At 35.5% G+C, this 18,490-nt stretch overlaps 1 protein-coding gene across 1 annotated transcript in view; it reads left to right on the plus strand.

Moving 5' to 3' along the window:
* Nucleotides 1-18,490, plus strand: part of LOC133517718 (uncharacterized) — a 39,963-nt gene extending 21,473 nt beyond the window's left edge. The window contains exons 18-36 of the mRNA XM_061851097.1: nt 201-359; nt 530-664; nt 991-1,164; nt 1,536-1,716; nt 3,773-3,882; nt 5,148-5,294; nt 5,510-5,685; nt 7,654-7,696; nt 8,081-8,333; nt 9,184-9,265; nt 9,346-9,521; nt 10,034-10,229; nt 11,183-11,374; nt 11,473-11,572; nt 11,669-11,825; nt 13,258-13,452; nt 13,769-13,932; nt 14,869-15,015; nt 16,294-18,490. Of these exons, the coding sequence (XP_061707081.1) occupies nt 201-359; nt 530-664; nt 991-1,164; nt 1,536-1,716; nt 3,773-3,882; nt 5,148-5,294; nt 5,510-5,685; nt 7,654-7,696; nt 8,081-8,333; nt 9,184-9,265; nt 9,346-9,521; nt 10,034-10,229; nt 11,183-11,374; nt 11,473-11,572; nt 11,669-11,825; nt 13,258-13,452; nt 13,769-13,932; nt 14,869-15,015; nt 16,294-16,455 (2,949 nt within the window). The 3' untranslated portion in view covers nt 16,456-18,490. The remainder of the gene's footprint in view (nt 1-200; nt 360-529; nt 665-990; nt 1,165-1,535; nt 1,717-3,772; nt 3,883-5,147; nt 5,295-5,509; nt 5,686-7,653; nt 7,697-8,080; nt 8,334-9,183; nt 9,266-9,345; nt 9,522-10,033; nt 10,230-11,182; nt 11,375-11,472; nt 11,573-11,668; nt 11,826-13,257; nt 13,453-13,768; nt 13,933-14,868; nt 15,016-16,293) is intronic.

Here is an 18,490-nt window from a genome sequence, read left to right on the forward strand (position 1 = left end):
AACAAAAAATATATAGGTAATCATTGTAGCCAGTCTACCGTATTCTGTCCGACATGCCTACCGCATTATATTTTATATTTAGGTAATAGTTTTGAAGTAAAGTAGAGTAGTCTTTGAATTATATAGTGACTGTCGGTTGGCCCGACTTGATTCACAAGATGTTATTTACGCATTTAATTTACAAATTAATTATTTGACAGGAGGACAAGAACGAAAATAAGACTGAAGTGTCTAAAATTGAAAAAGCGGATACTTTCAAATGTGGAGTTTGTGACGAAGTTGTTATAAGTTTACTCTGGTCACAGCATTTGTCTGAAAAGCATGATTACCTCGCTTGGAAGGAAGGCGATGCTCCTGTGGTAAGTTACTATAAAAAGTAATTAATGTTTTTTTTTTGTAATATACACAATAAACAAATTTACAGCTTTGAAATTTCGCCAAACTGCAGAACAGTTTGTTGGCGTATGTGTGTGTTCTAATAAGCATCAAAAATTTATATATAACGTTAATATCTTTTTTATTATTATAGAATTTTGAGGACGATAAAGAGGTTCATCAACATTTGACAAATTTCACTAAAGAATTTGGGAGTTTGAGCTGCAAATACTGCGGAATAAATCTGAAATACGTGAAATCCTTTTTGCAACACATAAAGGCCTGCAAAGTCAGTATAAGTACATTAGTTACAATACTATTCATCTATCAAGTCTGGTATCAATTTTCCTGGAGTCTTCCTATCTCCGTAGGATATGTGATCTATCTTTTTGTGATGTTTTATATATATTTAAGCATTTTTCAATTACATACCTAGGTCTAGGTATATTGTAAATAGTAGTCTAGTACTTTGGGACTAGGCCGATTTGTGAAAAATTGTCCTATGATATTTATTTATTTTAGTGTAAAAACATTAATTGAAACCTTAGTTTGGACTGAGTTTTTCTGTATGACAATTGGCAAGCAAATTTTAATGAATAAAATAAACACTTCTAGATTGGTGGTATAAGGGAAAGAGTCCCAGCATCCGTTGTTGATTTCGATGACGTAGACTTCGCAAGCGGCGGAACCTGCGGCGTTTGTGAAAAGGAAGTGGAGGCCGGCAAATGGATACACCATACGCAGAAAGAACACAACTACTTAGCATGGAGAAAAGGAGAAAGGCCTTGGGTGAGTTTTTATTAGATGTCGGTAAAGAATTTTAATAACTTTACAAATGTAAAAAGTTTTTTGCAATATTTAAATTGGTCTTGTCACAATCCGGGTATACACATTATCCGATAACACGTATTTTCCGCTTTGTAACGAAAAGCGCCTACGAACAGAGACCTCGCCGAAGGTCCCTGGCAGTGAATATGTAAATTGTTGACATTAAGATGACTTGAATATGCAAAAGGACTGTGTTGTATACATATTTGAATGATCTACATTTGGGTTATGTACACTAAGTACAGTTGGCGGTCACAGGTGGCGTCGGATCCTATAATATATCCAGCTTAAAAGTAAACATTCATATTTTCATCATATCTTGTATCTTTCAGAACTTGGATAGTTTTGAAGACGTGAACCAGTATTTGTACGTAATCTGCAAAAGAATGGATGGCTTAACCTGTAACAAGTGTGGCTTAGTGAGAAAATATGTGAAGACTTATTTGACACACATCAAAGATTGTAATGTTATTGACACGTCAGTTGCTGAAGGAATCGGGCCTTCGAATAAAGGTAACATACTTCCAACTATACTTTAAACTTTAATATACTTAGGTCATAAGTTCTGACACAAAGATATTGACTGATAAAAAAGCTATAGGTACATATTCATATATTCATATTCATATTTATTATTAATAATGTACACATACATTACATGTCAAAATTACAATTTAGTTAATACCAACATTCCTACATACATTCACATACATTCATTTCTTTATACATTCCTTATTATTCATGTAATGGGTTGAAAGTTTATTTAATGCTGAATTACATGCAATAATAATTTTTTAACGTAATTTGATAACAGTTTTGCATAATTCTATGTAATATTCGGAAAAATGACATAAAAAAATATGCAATAAATACGCGACTTGTTCAAGGTGATTTTGATCCCTATTTATTTATTTTTCTTTTTTACATATTTAATCTTACATAAAATAAAAACCGGGTGTTTTATTTTTCCTAGAATATATAATTCATGTGTATTGGGTTGCCAAAATTTGCAACTGAACGTGTTTAACCAAACCTACTCGTCAGATGGCAGTCAACAATTCGCATCTCACTGAAAAGTACCCTAAGTTTGAAGGGTAAGCTGAATTAAAGACTTGTCGCAGAACTGAATGCTGGCCCCTATTTCACCACGGCTACAATTGTCAGTGACATATGTCGAGCGACAATTGTCAAGCGACAGGTGACATATTACAATTTTATAAAATATTTTCTATAGAAATGCTTACAAACATGACAGGCATTTTGCTACAATTGTATGTATTACAATTATGTTGTGAAACAAGAATTACTTTTTCTACTCGACATATTTGTAGAATTATCGGTGAATCTTGACATGTGGTTGAAGCTGTGTCGAGTTGCGTGACAATTGTAGTATGTCGTGGTTGACATACGCGTAGTTCAAAATGGCTCTCCATGCGAGTAGTAGTGACGCTAGTGATAGTAACAGTGATCTTGATGATTTCGCATATAGAAGAAGATTTAAAGAAAGAATAAATTTTTCTTTTATCTCACGGATTTTTCATTTAAGGAAAAATTTCGTGTTAGTAAAATCAGTGTAGAATATTTATTAAATAGAATCGGTGCACATATTGAACATCCAGCGACAAAAAACAAAGCTTTAAAGCCTTGCCAACAAATTCTTTGTACAGTGCTGCATTGGATGGGGTCGGGTTCTCAATATCACGTTAGCGGAGATAATCATGGAGTATCAAAGGCTACCATTCATCGGTGTATAAAAAGAGTTGCGATTGCAATTTTCAATGAAATGTTTGGGAGAGAAGTACGATAGCCGGAGAATTCCAACGCTATCCCGCATTTATTTAGAGAAATTGCAAATATTCCAAGAATTGGTGGAGTCGTTGATGGATCTTTAATACCCATTGAAGTTTTTAAGCGTATCAAAAAAAAAAAACAAATTTGATACATGTTTCCCTATGTTTAGTCGTTACAATTGTTTTCTACAATTGTCGCACCTGTCACCGTGGTAAAACCGATAATACTACATATGTAATATTTTGTGACATTTGTCACACCTGTCGCCGTGGTGAAACAGGGGCCTGGTGATAAAATAACGAACTAAAAAAGTGGCGGTGACATAATCGGACAGACAGACGGACATGACGAATCTATAAGGGTTCTGTTTTTTGCCATTTGGCTACGGAACCCTAAAAAGTAGGCTCATACGTATTTTATTAATGTGACATTGATTTTACTCCCTTTTGTAAAGTATAATTTTTCACAATCCAGCCGCGTATTTGCGTCTAACGACAATCCCAAAGTAAACAAGTAGTAAATAAAGACGCCATCTAAGTTTGAAACTAATTATATTACGTTTGTATAAAACAAGTTTTCAAATCATGGCAAACCTGTTTAATTAAAAGGTTTGTATTACATTTTATTACCTTTGTGACAGAACTTATGACCTAGCTAAGTATAATATACAATTAGATACTCGTTTAGGTAAAATGAGCTAATTGCTAGATTTATACATACAGTCATGAATTTAGTTTTGTGTTTACAAGTGTATAATTTGTTAATTTTGGGTTTCCAGATGAACATCAGTGCGCTATGTGTAACCAAGTGATAAAGTCGCAAGATTGGAAAACTCACGCTATAGAAAATCATTACAATGTAACCTGGATAGTTGGCGAAACTCCTATTGTAAGACTTTAATTAGATTTCTAGTTGGCTTACGTACTTAAGGAAAGATCCTAAGGTGGTGGTGGTGGTGTGGTAAAGTGGTTCAGTAAAAAAGTGTCTTTAAATCTAGTATCTTGTTAAATGTTTTACTAATGATGGAGTAGTTTATTTTTTTCAGTAATCTGCAGATAAAATACTATATAATAACAATAAAATCATTTTCACAACTAGTTGTGTATGCTTTTAGGAATATCATCTTACGAGTAATTTATACCAATAAACTGAAGTTCATCTTCGGTAGTCAGGAAGTCTCTCCAATCTAACCTTGACAGAGGTTTTTCTATGGGAGACAAATTTCTGTAAAAATCGCAAATACACAAAAATGGAAATTCCATGTAACTACCTCAAAGTGAAGTCAAAACAAAAAATTTAATAATGTATTAAGTAGCTTATCAAACTTAAAGAAAAAACTGTGTTTATGAGAAACACCTCATAAATTCTCTCAGAAGACGCTGTTCAAAAAGTCTTAGGAGACATGTAATATAAAAGGTGAACACTTCAATTCGCCCTTTTATTTTAACTACTATTGTATTTAATTGTATATAATAGTATGTAAGGATTAATACAATAATGCGCTATTTAACAATTGTAACTAAATAAAATGAAAAATCCACATAATGTGCTGCTACTTTTTTTCTGAACCACTCCTTAAAAATACGTACACGGATATGGGAGTCGAGCCCCTGACAATTTTAGGTTTATATATCCGTCGCGCTCACGAGGGCGGCTACTAAAATTAGTGCGGCGTAGGCGAAAAATCCTGTATTCAAAAATTTCAAAAGTCTAGGTTTCGTACTCGACTGTTTCAACTCCAAAACAAATTGTTAACCAGTCGTAACGAAATTTTAAAATCTAAACGGTAATGAAATTGTGTGTGTCGGCCTGGTTTGTTTTATGGGCTAATTGATATCAGTTTTTTTTGCGGCTTAATCGATTTGGCTGTTTTTGCGAAGTATGAAGTGCACTAGCGCTTAAAAAAACAAAAATATTTAAAAATAACAAAACAGTATCCGACACAGATATTGTTGATAATATTAATCTGTGTTGATAAACCACGGAGGAAAAAGTGGAGTACGTTTGTATGGAGAAATGACCACTCCCATATCCTCTTCCCTATTGTTAACTGTATAGTATTCTATACAGTTTATATTGCTCCTTAGTATACCTTATATGAATGATGAAGGAAACCTTAATTTTTATTATAATTTGTTATTTTCCGGTTTCAGGACATCAAAAACGTTTACGCTGTAGAGAGATTTTTAAAAGAATATAAACAAATAAAGGGTAATTTAAAATGTAATGAATGCGGAACCACCCGAGCGTCTTTTGCTGGCTTTTATGCGCACATCATAATGTGTAAAAAAACGGAGGAGGTACTTTAGTGCATTTCTTTCCTTCATTTGTTAATAAGTACATCCGTTTTTAAAAGTATCTATCTATATAACTATAGGTATTTTTTGAGCTTTATTATACATAGAAACATATTTTGACTAATAGTATCAAATAATTTGACCTTTTAAAAACCTTTATATTAAATAATAGAATATATAATAATAAATAATATGTAAACAATAAAATTGGATTGCAGGAAATAGACATGTATCGAAGCCTGTGTGATATATGCAATAATAAATACCTCTGCATATATAAGAACCAGCATGCGATGATGCACAGGGTACAAACGCTCACAGCGCAGGCCAAAATAAAAGCAATTGAGGAAAAGCAAGAAATTCATATATCGGGCAAGAGGCGTGCTGCTGTGAAGTAAGTATCAACGTAGAAGGCATTTGTCGTATGAACCTATACTCTATATAAAGATACAAATAATAGCTAAAGAGATATTTAAATAAAAGTAAACAAAATGTATCCTCAAATGGCTCCTTAAAATAGTTGAGGGTAGATGAAAACATTACATAATCAAATAATGTAGGTTAGAATCAGGTCGTTCAGTGACAGACCCAAGCGGTTTTGTATTTGGTTGGTTAACCAATAAATGTTATAACTACCCGAAAATGTACAAATTGTTTGTTTACTTTTATTTAAATACCTAAAGATACAGACTATAGAAGGGCACCATGTGCTTTCACCGGTCTTCTTCATTTTTATACAAGTATTCCAAACCACAACTTTCTATTGTCATTTTCATAATTTTAAGTTTTTATAAAGCAAAATGTAGAGTCTTGCTTTACACTTACAATGTCTTGGCACTTATTTGTTAAATAAGAAAACCCCAACCCAATGACGTATTAAAAGAATAGAACACCCAATGCGAAAGAAATATGTCAAAATATATGGAGCAAACTGACATTAGGCAATGCGCTCTGGTAGATGCTAATAACGCTTCTTTATAATTTTAGTCAAGATAAGTATTTCATACAAAAGTAAACTTAATGCAATACAGTTCAAATTTGCAAACGGCCATTTCAAAACATTGATTTATTTATGGTTAAATGACGTTTTCGTAAGTTGAACATTGTATAAACGTCAAAATAAATAGCGAATGAATGGAGTCGCTTTATGTATACAAATTATTTTAATATTATTGTTTATAAATAAAAATATCAAAATCGGAAATAGAATATATATGTATATTTTTTTAATAACTAGATTGAGATAGATGTATGAATGGTCTTTGTTTTGAATGACAACATGCAGTCTGCGATTGCCCTGCAGGAATATACTACTTTAGAAGAACATTTTACTACGTACATAAATATAAAATAAAACGACTTAAAAAACACCGTTTCCTTGAAATAAATTCAATTTGTTAAAGCCCGACCAGAAATATATGATCATTGTCAAGAGGGCGCTGTTATTCTCATTTATAGGGTGACAGTTCAGTTTAGTATGAAAAATTTAGTTCCAGTGAAATTCCGCAATATGGCGCGTGATCATATATTACTGGTCAGGGTTTATATAATTGTCTTTTTGATCTACATTTACTTTTGGAGCTTTCTTTTTTCGCAATGTAATGTAAACGTACAGTTAGATACAGGTTGGCTATCGACTTTATTACAACAATTCTATGATTGTTGTTGTGTTCATCTTCTGGTGGTTATGACGTAAAAATGTTTACGTGCATGAGTGTTTTCAATACATTAGATGCTATTATAGAATTGTCATGGTTTGTTCCCCTTCGCATGTTATGTCTTTAAAAAGTTTCAGTTGTTTTGCAAACAGTAAATACATCTTCAGACGCATAAAAAAGCTCACCCATGTACAACAACAAAAAAAAACTTGTCGGCAACGCGTATGTGACACCCTGGTGCTTCAAGACTCCATAGGCTACGGTGACCGTTTGCCACCAGCTGAGCCGTATGCCTGTTTGCCACCAAGATGGTATTTAAAAAAAATCGAATGTAGACTCCATAGATTTTTGTTCCGTGACAACCGTTAATTTGTATCAACAAAATGAATGATTAAAAACCATAAAATTATGAAGAATTCACATTAGTTCTGTTAAAATATCAATAGAACTCACTGAAAGAAATATATGCCATCCCTTTTTCTTGTTGTTTTGCTATTATAAGCGCATTTTTTCACGGAAAAAATCGTCATGTTTGACAGTTGTCGTTGTCGACGGCCGAAACGAGACTGGGAGCAAAACTGATGCTCAAGCCGTTCGAGCATTACTTTTGTGGGGCCATTTTTTTCGGCTGATTGTGAATCCAGTTAATTATACTTACATCAATGCCCCTACCAAACTTATGTGTATATTCCCTATATTTTCAGGGCGCGGTCTGTAATCGAGAACTATAGTGACAACATGAGTAAGGTGTGTAATACAAAGTCAGATCTTTGACGACCAGTTTGGCCTAGTGGGTAGTGACCCTGCCTACGAAGCTGATGGTCCCGGGTTCAAATCCTGGTAAGGGCATTTATTCGTGTGATGAGCATGGATATTTGTTCCTGAGTCATGGATGTTTTCTATGTATTTAAGTATTTATAAATATTTATATATTATATATATCGTTGTCTAAGTACCCTCAACACAAGCCTTATTGAGCTTACTGTGGGACATAGCCAATTTGTGTAATAATGTCCTATAATATTTATATTTATTTATTTATTTATTTATCTGTAAAACATTATTTGAAGCTTACTTAGATATTGAGTAGTAAATTTATAAATATTATACATTGTTTTTTTCTGCTTATAGCATACACATTCGTGCCGGTCGTGTGGATTTGGTACGGATTTCAAAGAGGAACTAACGAAGCACAAATGCGAAGTGTCAAATGAAAAAGACTTCAGTGGAGACGAGGATTCAGCCGCCGAGATAGGAAGCTCGGAGGACGAATCGGAAGATACCGACGTCGATTCCAATATTTCGAATGAGGTGAATGACGGTCAAGGCGAAGGTGATGATAATGACGAGCTTCAAGCAAAAAAGAAACGGTATAGAGATCCTGGTAAGTTGTGCTTCGATATTAAAGGCTATTTATGCTTAGATAATCTTATCATACTTCTTAGTTAAATAAAAAAGCGGCCAAGTGCGAGTCGGACTCGCCCACGAAGAGTTCCGTACCATTTATGACGTATTAAAAAAAACTACTTACCAGATCTCGTTCAAACCAATTTTGGGTGGAAGTTTGCATGGTAATGTACATCATATATTTTTAGTTTTATCATTCTCTTATTTTAGAAGTTACAGGGGGGAAGGGACATTTTACCACTTTGAAAGTGTGTCTCGCGAAAACTATTCAATTTAGAAAATAAAAATATTAGAAACCTCAATATCATTTTTGAAGTCCTATCCATAGATACCCCACACGTATGGTTTTGATGAAAAAAAAAATGTTGTTTCAGTTCTAAGCATGGGGAACCCCCAAAATTTATTGTTTTTTTTTTTCTATTTTTGTGTGATAATCTTAATGCGGTCACAGAATACATCTACTTACCAAGTTACCAACAGTATAGATCTTATAGTTTCGGAAAAAAGTGCCTGTGACTTACGGATGGACAGATAGACAGACATGACGAATCCATAAGGGTTCCGTTTTTTGCCATTTGGAACCCTTAACATGAATCACATAATACAAATCCTCGTTATTGCACAACCTCTGAAAAAAATGTACATGGAAACACATAAAAAACATGAAGATAGAGGTAAACAACAGGCGGCCTTATCGCTACAGAGAGATCTCTTCCAGACATCCTTTAGATAGTACATAACATACATATACACTGCATATTTAAAATTTCGTATTTCTATTAACAATTATCTAACAATTATTAAAGATAAATTACTGATTTTTCCAGCGCCACTGTTGTCAAAAGTGACACGTATTCCCTTCAAAGTTGAAGATGTCAATTCATATATCCGAAATGGTGATGAAGATTTGTAAGTACGCCCTAAGCTGTCACTATTCTTCTCGTTACGTGAAGAAGTAAGAATTTTTTTAACGAAACCTATATTTTCAGTTGTAATACTCATTTGACCGATGAAGTATTGTTTCCTCGATGGAAATGTCATAACGAACCCGTACTCGAATCTGAACTGACAAGATACATGCCACCACTGGAGCACTCTTGTAAATTCAAAACTGTTTCTGCTTGGACAACTTTGGAGAGATTCCAAGCTCTAGAGGACAACAGTGGTAAGTCGTTTGCACCTTTATTATCCTTAGTTTGTGATTGACATATGGTTTTTATACACTTGACATCCGACCTTATATGAGTAAAAATTGCTGTATGTAGGTACATACATATGCAAAAAACATAGTATTGAGCGGGTGTTTCAAATATGGACTTTATCCCGGTCGTGTTAAGGTAGAAAATCTAATGTTTACAATATGTTACATATCTAATCACAATCTTAACCTTAAGGTATATTAACCTTGACAATAGTTTACACTGGTAAAATTTGACTGCTTTCACTGCTGTGCGTTGTATAAATGTTAGGGTCTACTGCAAAAATCTTCAACACAGGCCAGTTTAAAATAATTATTGTTAATGTCAGAAAAGCAGACTTGTTAGACATGTAAGAGTTTTCCTCACTGTATCTGTATGATATTTTGACATCTAGTTATTTAACAATATTGCCAAACAAATTTTGTAAGGTGTTGTGCATTGTGTAGCTATGGCAGTTGAAAAATATTGAATATTTTAGGTACCAGTATATTCGTGGGTGCAAGCATAGTGTGTATCGCCTGGGTGCCGCCCCGAGTGGAGGATATGTTTGACGGGGCCTCCAACTTCTTGGCGATAGCCTGCCACAACGGTCCGGACTGCCCGCGTTACCAAGGCGGAGAAACGCCCAAACACGAAAATTTAATACAAATATGGAGTTTCAACAAGTTTCAAGGGTAAGTCCTCAATACGATATATTGTAAAAATATATAATAGTGTATAAACCAAACTAGTCAAATTAATGTAAAAATATATTCATTAATTTGACTAGTTTGGTTTTTTTTTATCCCGATTTTTCCCTTGCCGAAAGACTGACGAAAACGCCAATTTAAGTGATTAGTTTTCCTTTTTGGAATAATATGCGTAAAAAACTGCTTTAAGCCCTAACCATAATTTGACTTTGACCGTCAAAGACAGACACGGATGCACACAATTACAGTTTAATACCTATTTACCTTCGTGCATTCCAATAAAGTTTTCGATCGGGCGTTTTACAGTCCTCATCAAAAGTGGCTGATCAAAGAACGCGTCAAAAAATATTTACCATTTTGTAACAACTTACCAAAAAGTGATGATTCTATTTTTAGAACAATTAAGACTGTAAAAAATATACTTTTGAACGTGAATTTTAGAGATTTGTCTATATTTGGATAAGTTATGCGGAATATCAGATACTTTTGATGCGTTGTTTCATCCGCTACTATGCTGACTGTACCTATTATGTAATAGGCGTGGCGTTCAAAGTTAGCGTAGTAGCGTAGCGTAGTAGTTATTTTGAGTCGATCGTTAGTTAATTATAAATAATATTTTATTTATTTATTTAACCCTTTTCCAGGCAAAGTACGATTTATCGACCACATACGCGCCAATAGAATTTCAACCTTACCCATCCTATTTAAGGTTCTAATTAGATTGCACTTTCGGAAAATGTGACTTGTCTTCAAATTAATCACCAGAGCTGGATTTATTGGAATATATTTGATTTTTTTTACCTCTTCTTGAATTTTTTTACCTGCTGTTTACCTCTTCTTTTTTTTCCGCATTCTTTGTATTGTTTTCTGTGTTGAGGTGTGTAATAAGGAGTATTTGTATTGTATTATATAAATACTTAGTATTTTTATTGGCACAGATTACCGGAGATAGTGTTGGGTATAGCACACGACTTCGGGACGGTTTGGTCGATGGACTGGTGTCCGTCGGGTGCGAGGGATGCCTTAACGGCCGAGAACGCAGCGAGTCGTCTGGGGCTGCTCGCAGTGGCGTGCTCCAGCGGATCCGTGTACATTTTTGCTGTTCCCTATCCGTCCATTGTAGTTAAGAAGTAAGTTGTTTACTTAGTAACTTCGTAATACATGATTAACTTGTTTGTATATATTTTTGAGTTGTTAGGCAAACATTTAAACACCTTTGTGATTTCAGTAATCAAATTCTCCAGAAACTGAAACCAGTCGCCGAGTTAAGAATGACTATGGGCAGTAACAGGAAACTATATCAGGCAACTTCTGTATCGTGGTCTAAAGTAAGTCAAATACTGCTGGTTCAGTGGTTCTCTAAAATTCAAACTAATAAAATTATTAGTCATAGTTTTCTAATGTTAATATTTTATTTTTTCTAGCAAAAAGAACATAATCTAGTATTAGTCGGTTACGCGGATGGTTCAACGGCCTATTATGATTTACATACCGACTCGCCATTGTTGTCGGCGGTAGAAAATAACGTTCAAGTTTTTCACCCGTATTACGACGAACGACCACACAACACCTGCATTACAGGTTAGTTTTATAAGAATTACCGATTTTTTTTGTTTGACTTGAACGAAATTGCAATACGAGCACTTAATGATGTTTTCATCACACTTGCTCGAAATAGTTATTTACGATACAAATGCAGAAAATAGGAAATTCGCAACGAGTGGTGATAAATTAAAACACGACCGAAGGAATTATCTCCTTACCAGTACAAAAGTACCTTAAGAATGACACTGCGTTATACGATTAGTATGTTGTTGATAATGTTGATGGTTAGAGCGGATATTGTTCACCGCGGGTCGGATTTACAATTCGATATGAATCATGGTGGATACTCTATTAATACTTTATACAAGTTGTTTTATGTGTTAACATCGTTGTTTGCTGGCAAGTTAGTGCGAAAAAATGATCTTCATTTAATAATCGTAGCCAGTACTGACCATCTGGGCGAGATGTGTTAAAAATACGAGATTTCGCACATAAAAAAAAATACGTAACTGAAAGCTTAATTGCGTGGCCAAAAAATATAAACTGACCAAGGCATTCATAGTAATTTGTTTTACAAGGAGACGAAGTTGTTGTTTAAGTTGTGGTATAAATATTAGCACGATGTTTATACCTGAGCAAGCGAAAGATTCAAAAATTTAACCACAAGCGTAGTGGGTTCGAAATGTAGAATCTTGACGGTGCGGTGCGAGCGTTTCAAAGCACGAGGGTTAGACAAACTTTGCCACCGACTACATTTTTTTTCACCACACCAACACGAGGAAAATACTAACAGGAAAACATAATGCAAACAAATGCAAATGAAATGCTATTAAATATTTGGGTGATTCTAAGTTAAAAGGTATTAACGATGTCCATGATACATATCCGTACTTTAAAAAAATAATATATAAATTATGATAGTATCCCCTATTAGATTGCATTTACTTTGTGGACACAGTGGTCTGTCTGGTCAGTTTTTACACTGAATCAATAATTATATCCAGGTCTAAATCTCTTACATCTGTTAAATTTGGTATTTCATAAATTAATAGAAATATTGATTGTACTGTTATTAATAAAGCCCTTTAAATTTTTCTTTTTCATAATAAAAATACATGACAAATTTTGTCCCCCATACTCTGTGTCTCCTACCCTGGCCATTTTGTAACTGTAAAAATATTGTGTTTATGACTTTATTATTGCAAGTTTAATCCTAATCGCGATGCATTTGATTAAAAACTAACAAGGCGGTTTGTTTACCATAAAATTTTCATTTGATCTTATGCTTCTTCGTCTTTGGCTGGTTAGGGTTTGGTAGAAGATTTATATATTTCAAATTATAAAAACGTTTCAAAATTGAGATTGAAAACCAATGTTACTAAATGTTAAAAATCTTGTGGGCGATAAAATACAGTTAAGATGTCAGTGAAGTATGAGGAGTACATTCAGAATATCGTTCTGTCACCAGGTACGGATCTGTACCCGGTGTCCGGGGACGCGGCCGGATCTGGCAGCGGCGTGTGGACGGCGCCCACCGGCGCGGAGCTGGCGGCGCGCGCCGGCACGGGCGCGCCGGGGCGCGCGCGGCTGGCCACCGCCTCGCTCGGCGTGGCATTCGCGCCCCAGGCCTGCACCGCCGTGCTGGCTGGAGACGACGCCCTCAGTAAGCTGTTTGTTCTTCCATCAGACACTAATCATTGATACGGCGACGCAAAGGCTCAGCCAAAGCAGTGGTGGATCGTGCTTGGCGAGTTCTTCGAGCACCACGCAAGCGCCGACGACCTCAGTAATGATAGATAGAGACGCAGCCTACGGCGTCAACCGTAGGACAAGGGTTAATGACATTATCAGGATTTGTATGAGACTTTTAGTGATTTGAGACATAATTCGCTTTATTTTTTTGTTGTTGTTTGATTGGTTTAATTCTTACAAACTACAAATGACTTCGCCAATTCTTACTTTCTGTATTTTTTGTTCAGAGCAAGCGTCTGTAAGCGAGCTGGTGTGGGTGCCGCCGGGGCGGCGGCTAGGCGGCACGCGCTGCGCGACTGGCTGCGCGCGCTGCGGCCGCGTGGCCGCGTCCATGCCGCCCACCCTGCGCATCATACGCATGCACCCCTCCTTCTGTGACGCCAAGAAGCAGGTAGGTACATAGGTATTACTAACAGGAACACTGACCCGAGAGCCACGAAAAGCACGCTCAGAGCGTTAGTGGCTTGCTCGCTCGACGACTATGTAAAATAGTACATTACGATACAAGTGCGAAAAGTAGGAAATTCGAAACGAGTGGCGATAAATTAAAACACGACCGAAGGGAGTGTTTTAAATCGACACGAGTTGCGAATTACCTATTCGCACATGTATCGTACAACGTTTTACAGTACATATGGCCCTTTAAATGTTCGACACAGTAACGTAATATGCTACTTCTCGCACTAGTGCTATAAAGTAGCCCCATATGTACTGTAAATAACATTATGGCCGACGAATGTTTGAAATGTCACCGTATCTAAGAATTATTTCGCTTAAAATATAGTTTCTATAATTCTAAATAATTTCTTACAAAAACTTCGACCTCCCTTATATTCTCATCGTTTCTTCTTGAACATGGCCGCTCTGTTTGTTTAATGTTCGTGGTCTAACCAGTTTGCTCGAACTCCTCCATACAGGATTTAATTAAATGAACACTGGGATACTCACTTACACGGCGTAATCTGTATTCAGTTCTTAACAGGCGTCGTACAATAACGTAGGAAACGTTGTTTTTATAAAATTGCTCAACACAAAAAGCACGTTCTTGTCCCATGAACCGCTTCAAAAAAATTGCACGATGTGACGCATACTTTCCCGCCAACTGCCAGTCACTAACTCGTTTAAGATAAATTAAGTTTTTCTATTTGCACATGTTTTTGGCCCACCCTGTGTTGAATATACAGTGACCCTGTGTTGGATGAAGAGAAAGTGAAAATTGGTACTTTTCGCTATTGGTCCTGTAAATGTTATTATACTTTTGATCACCAACCATTTTACCCGACCGAATCTATTTTTGTCTTGTCTTGATGGATTTTCCTTTCTTTAGGTTATTGGAATGTTAGAAATGACACACCTCGCGAAGAAGAGAAAGAAAGCCAACGATGAGCTATCCATGACCATAGAACCCTTGACTTATGATGACGCTGTCAGCAAATATGGAATTGTGTTCACGAGAATCGTCAAAACTGATAGGGTAAGTTTATTGTTTACTTTTAGGTCGGGTTGGGCCCGACGGGACTTACATCATTTAGGGTTCCGTAGCCAAAATAGCAGAACCCTTATAGGTTAGTCATGTCCGTCTGTCAGAGCCATGTTATTCGAAAACTGTAAGCTATTCTTTAATTATATTTCGAACGTAGGTATATGTTGTCAGTCGCCACTTAGTTTAGAAGTTAAAATAAGGGTTCCTTTTGTACCATTTTGGTACGGAACCCTAAACATGTAACTTAAAATAAAATAAAAAAATGTAAACATCAATATGTGGCACATAATTCGATAGGTCTTTAAAAATAACTTGAGGGTTAAAAAAATAAGTAAATATATTGAAAATAATTGCATCGAAAGTCCAAAAACCCCAAAGAAATAAATAGCTTAATAAATACACGAAATTGGTTTTGAACATGATTGGGTGAGCTATGAATGAGTTTTTCCAAATATATTTTTGATAAAAGGACGTAGGTTCCGCGATATCGTATGAAGGTACGAAACCGACACGTATTCGGCCAGTTTTAATTTAATATCTTAATATAGATATTTTTTTTTGCTATCCATTCGCTATCAATCTAGTTAACAATACATATGTATAATATTTTTGTTAAAAAAGGTTTTCTTACTAGCAATTGTTGATCACAGACTTGTGATCGTAATCTACGTATAAACTTGCAATTGTTAATGTATGCCACCATACATGTTATTAACAATATCAAAACGTCAAATGATAAAAGATTTTTTTTACAAATAACCTAGCAAGAAACTTGCGGACTGAATGCTTTTCAAATTGAAATTTTCAGATTGTGATAAAATGAAACAAAAATTAAAAAGGCGAGTATAATTTCAAGTTGTATTGTTATATACATAATGTTACATACCTACCTACTGTTATAATCAGGTCGATGCGGTGAAGAATGGCATATAAAATTGTTTCTGGGTATAATTTCAAGTTGTATTTTTATACATAATGTTACATACCTACCTACTGTTATAATTAGGTCGATGCGGTGAAGAATGTAAACATAAAATTGTTTCTGGGGAAGACCGTCACGGCAAATACTTTCGTATTTGTATACGTACGTCGCTTAGGCATAGTCACAAAGGAAGAGCTTCAGTCCTGCTCAACTTTCTGTAAGTGAAGTATGCGTACAAACTTACAAACGCAAAAGCTAAAAGCGACGAAAAAGCTTGTAGACGGTCTTCCCTTATAGATGGTTTTCTCCACATTTACCTTACTATACAATAATCCATTGTTTCACAGGCAATGCAACAGCAATGTTCGGCGAAGCCAAAGACGCGTTGCCCGGAGCGATTCCCTCTAGCAGATGTTGAGTCCATGGCCTTCTGCCCGTCCAAAAAGTTCCATGACAAACTAGCTGTGGCTACACACTCCGGTATACTGTTCCTAATTACCACACACTAATATGATATTTTAATTGTTGTTGCCTCCAAGTTTTAGTTTTTTTTAAGTAAGCTTACGGCTCGTGCCAATAATTAAAAGCGACATGCCTGTTATATCAAATTGAGATCAATTTGTAAAGTTCAGAGAGATCTCTTGCTACCGAATGTTAAAGGTTATACGTACTGTTCATCTTGTTGCGCTTTCTCGTTTGAAGTATAAACCCACGATTAAGTGTAACTATGTCTAATATATGTGTAGGTATATAATGAGAAACGTTTTAAAATGTCAATCTCTATCCGGTATTGATATAAGGGTTAATTCACCTGGCCCGTGGCAATATTTAGATATAAATACAGATCATTTTTTTTAATACTACGTCGGTGACAAACAAGCATATGGCCCGCCTAATGGTAAGCAGTCTCCGTAGCCTATGTACGCCTGCAACTCCAATGTTAGTCATCGCATGTCTTTTAGTCCGGTATTGTCTTTAACTATCAAAAGCAGGAAAAATTTAACTTTATGTTAGCATTCAACGTGAATAGTATTTGCCCAAACATTCGTGTTGCATAATAGAAAGCAAAACAGTTGTAGAGCTATATTTGTGCAAATATGTAAGGTGAGGTGAATTGCCACGACTAAATAAAAAAAAAAACGAATAATAAATGCATAGAGTTAGACCAAGCTAAGTTGGCAGCTAGCCCAAACTGTGCAAGTATTATTTTAAACGTCTAACTTATGACTTTTTTAAATAGCGCTTGCATACTCTGGGGTATCAAAATCGCTGCCAACTTAGCTTGGTCTAACTCTAGCCGTGTCTTGCCGAAAGTATACAGGTTGAAAAGTTAAAGAGTTGTTATGTAATAGTACATTACGATACAAGTGCGAAAAATAGGAAATTCGAAACGAGTGGCGATAAATTAAAACACGACCGAAGGGAGTGTTTTAAATCGCCACGAGTTGCAAATTACCTATTCGCACATGTATCGTACAACGTTTTACAGTACATATGGCCCTTTAAATATTTGACACAGTAACGTAAAATGCTAATTTTCGCACTAGTGCGGTGAAGTAGCACCATATGTAGATACTGTAATAGTACATTACGATAAAAGTTCGAAAAATAGGAAATTCGAAACGAGTGGCGATAAATTAAAACACGACCGAAGGGAGTGTTTTAAATCGACACGAGTTGCGAATTACCTATTCGCACATGTATAGTACAACGTTTTACAGTACATATGGCCCTTTAAATGTTCGACACAGTAACGTAATATGCTAATTTTCGCACTAGTGCTATAAAGTAGCACCATATGTACTGTAATAGTACATTACGATACAAGTGCGAAAAATAGGAAATTCGAAACGAGTGGCGATAAATTAAAACACGACCGAAGGGAGTGTTTTAAATCGACACGAGTTGCGAATTACCTATTCGCACATGTATCGTACAACGTTTTACAGTACATATGGCCCTTTAAATGTTCGACACAGTAACATAATATGCTACTTCTCGCACTAGTGCTATAAAGTAGCCCCATATGTACTGTAAATAATGTTATGTTATAGGTACTTGTTGTATTTAAAGATCGGTTGTCGCAGAGCTATGGCTCTATCGATAAGCCGATTGGGAAGCTGTTATCGTATGTTTGAATATAAATGTGACCGCGGCCGGCAAATCGTCCGACTTTGTCGCTTGCCATAAGGACGCCTTGACAGGTTATTCGTATAAAGATATAAACAAATCTCGACCTGGCAAGCGACAAAGTGGGACGTTTTGCCGGCCGCGGTCACAAATAGAAGTTGTAAATAATGTAAGCCTTAATATATAATTGTTTACCAAAAGAGATGCTGTTATGTTGTATATAAGAGATAAAATTATGGATAGTATTGGTTTATACGTAAATAAAGCGCTGAGATGATAGTAGAATAGCTGGCAATACACGAAAGTAAGAGCACTACAGTAATTTGAAGTGTCCAGAGATAGTCACATTTTCACTTATCAGTTATCACAATATATCTATGTACACGTGGCTGTTGAACGTTGACGACTATAGGT

This window comes from Cydia pomonella, chromosome 5 (genome assembly GCF_033807575.1).
Source record: "Cydia pomonella isolate Wapato2018A chromosome 5, ilCydPomo1, whole genome shotgun sequence".
Lineage (NCBI taxonomy): Eukaryota > Metazoa > Arthropoda > Insecta > Lepidoptera > Tortricidae > Cydia > Cydia pomonella.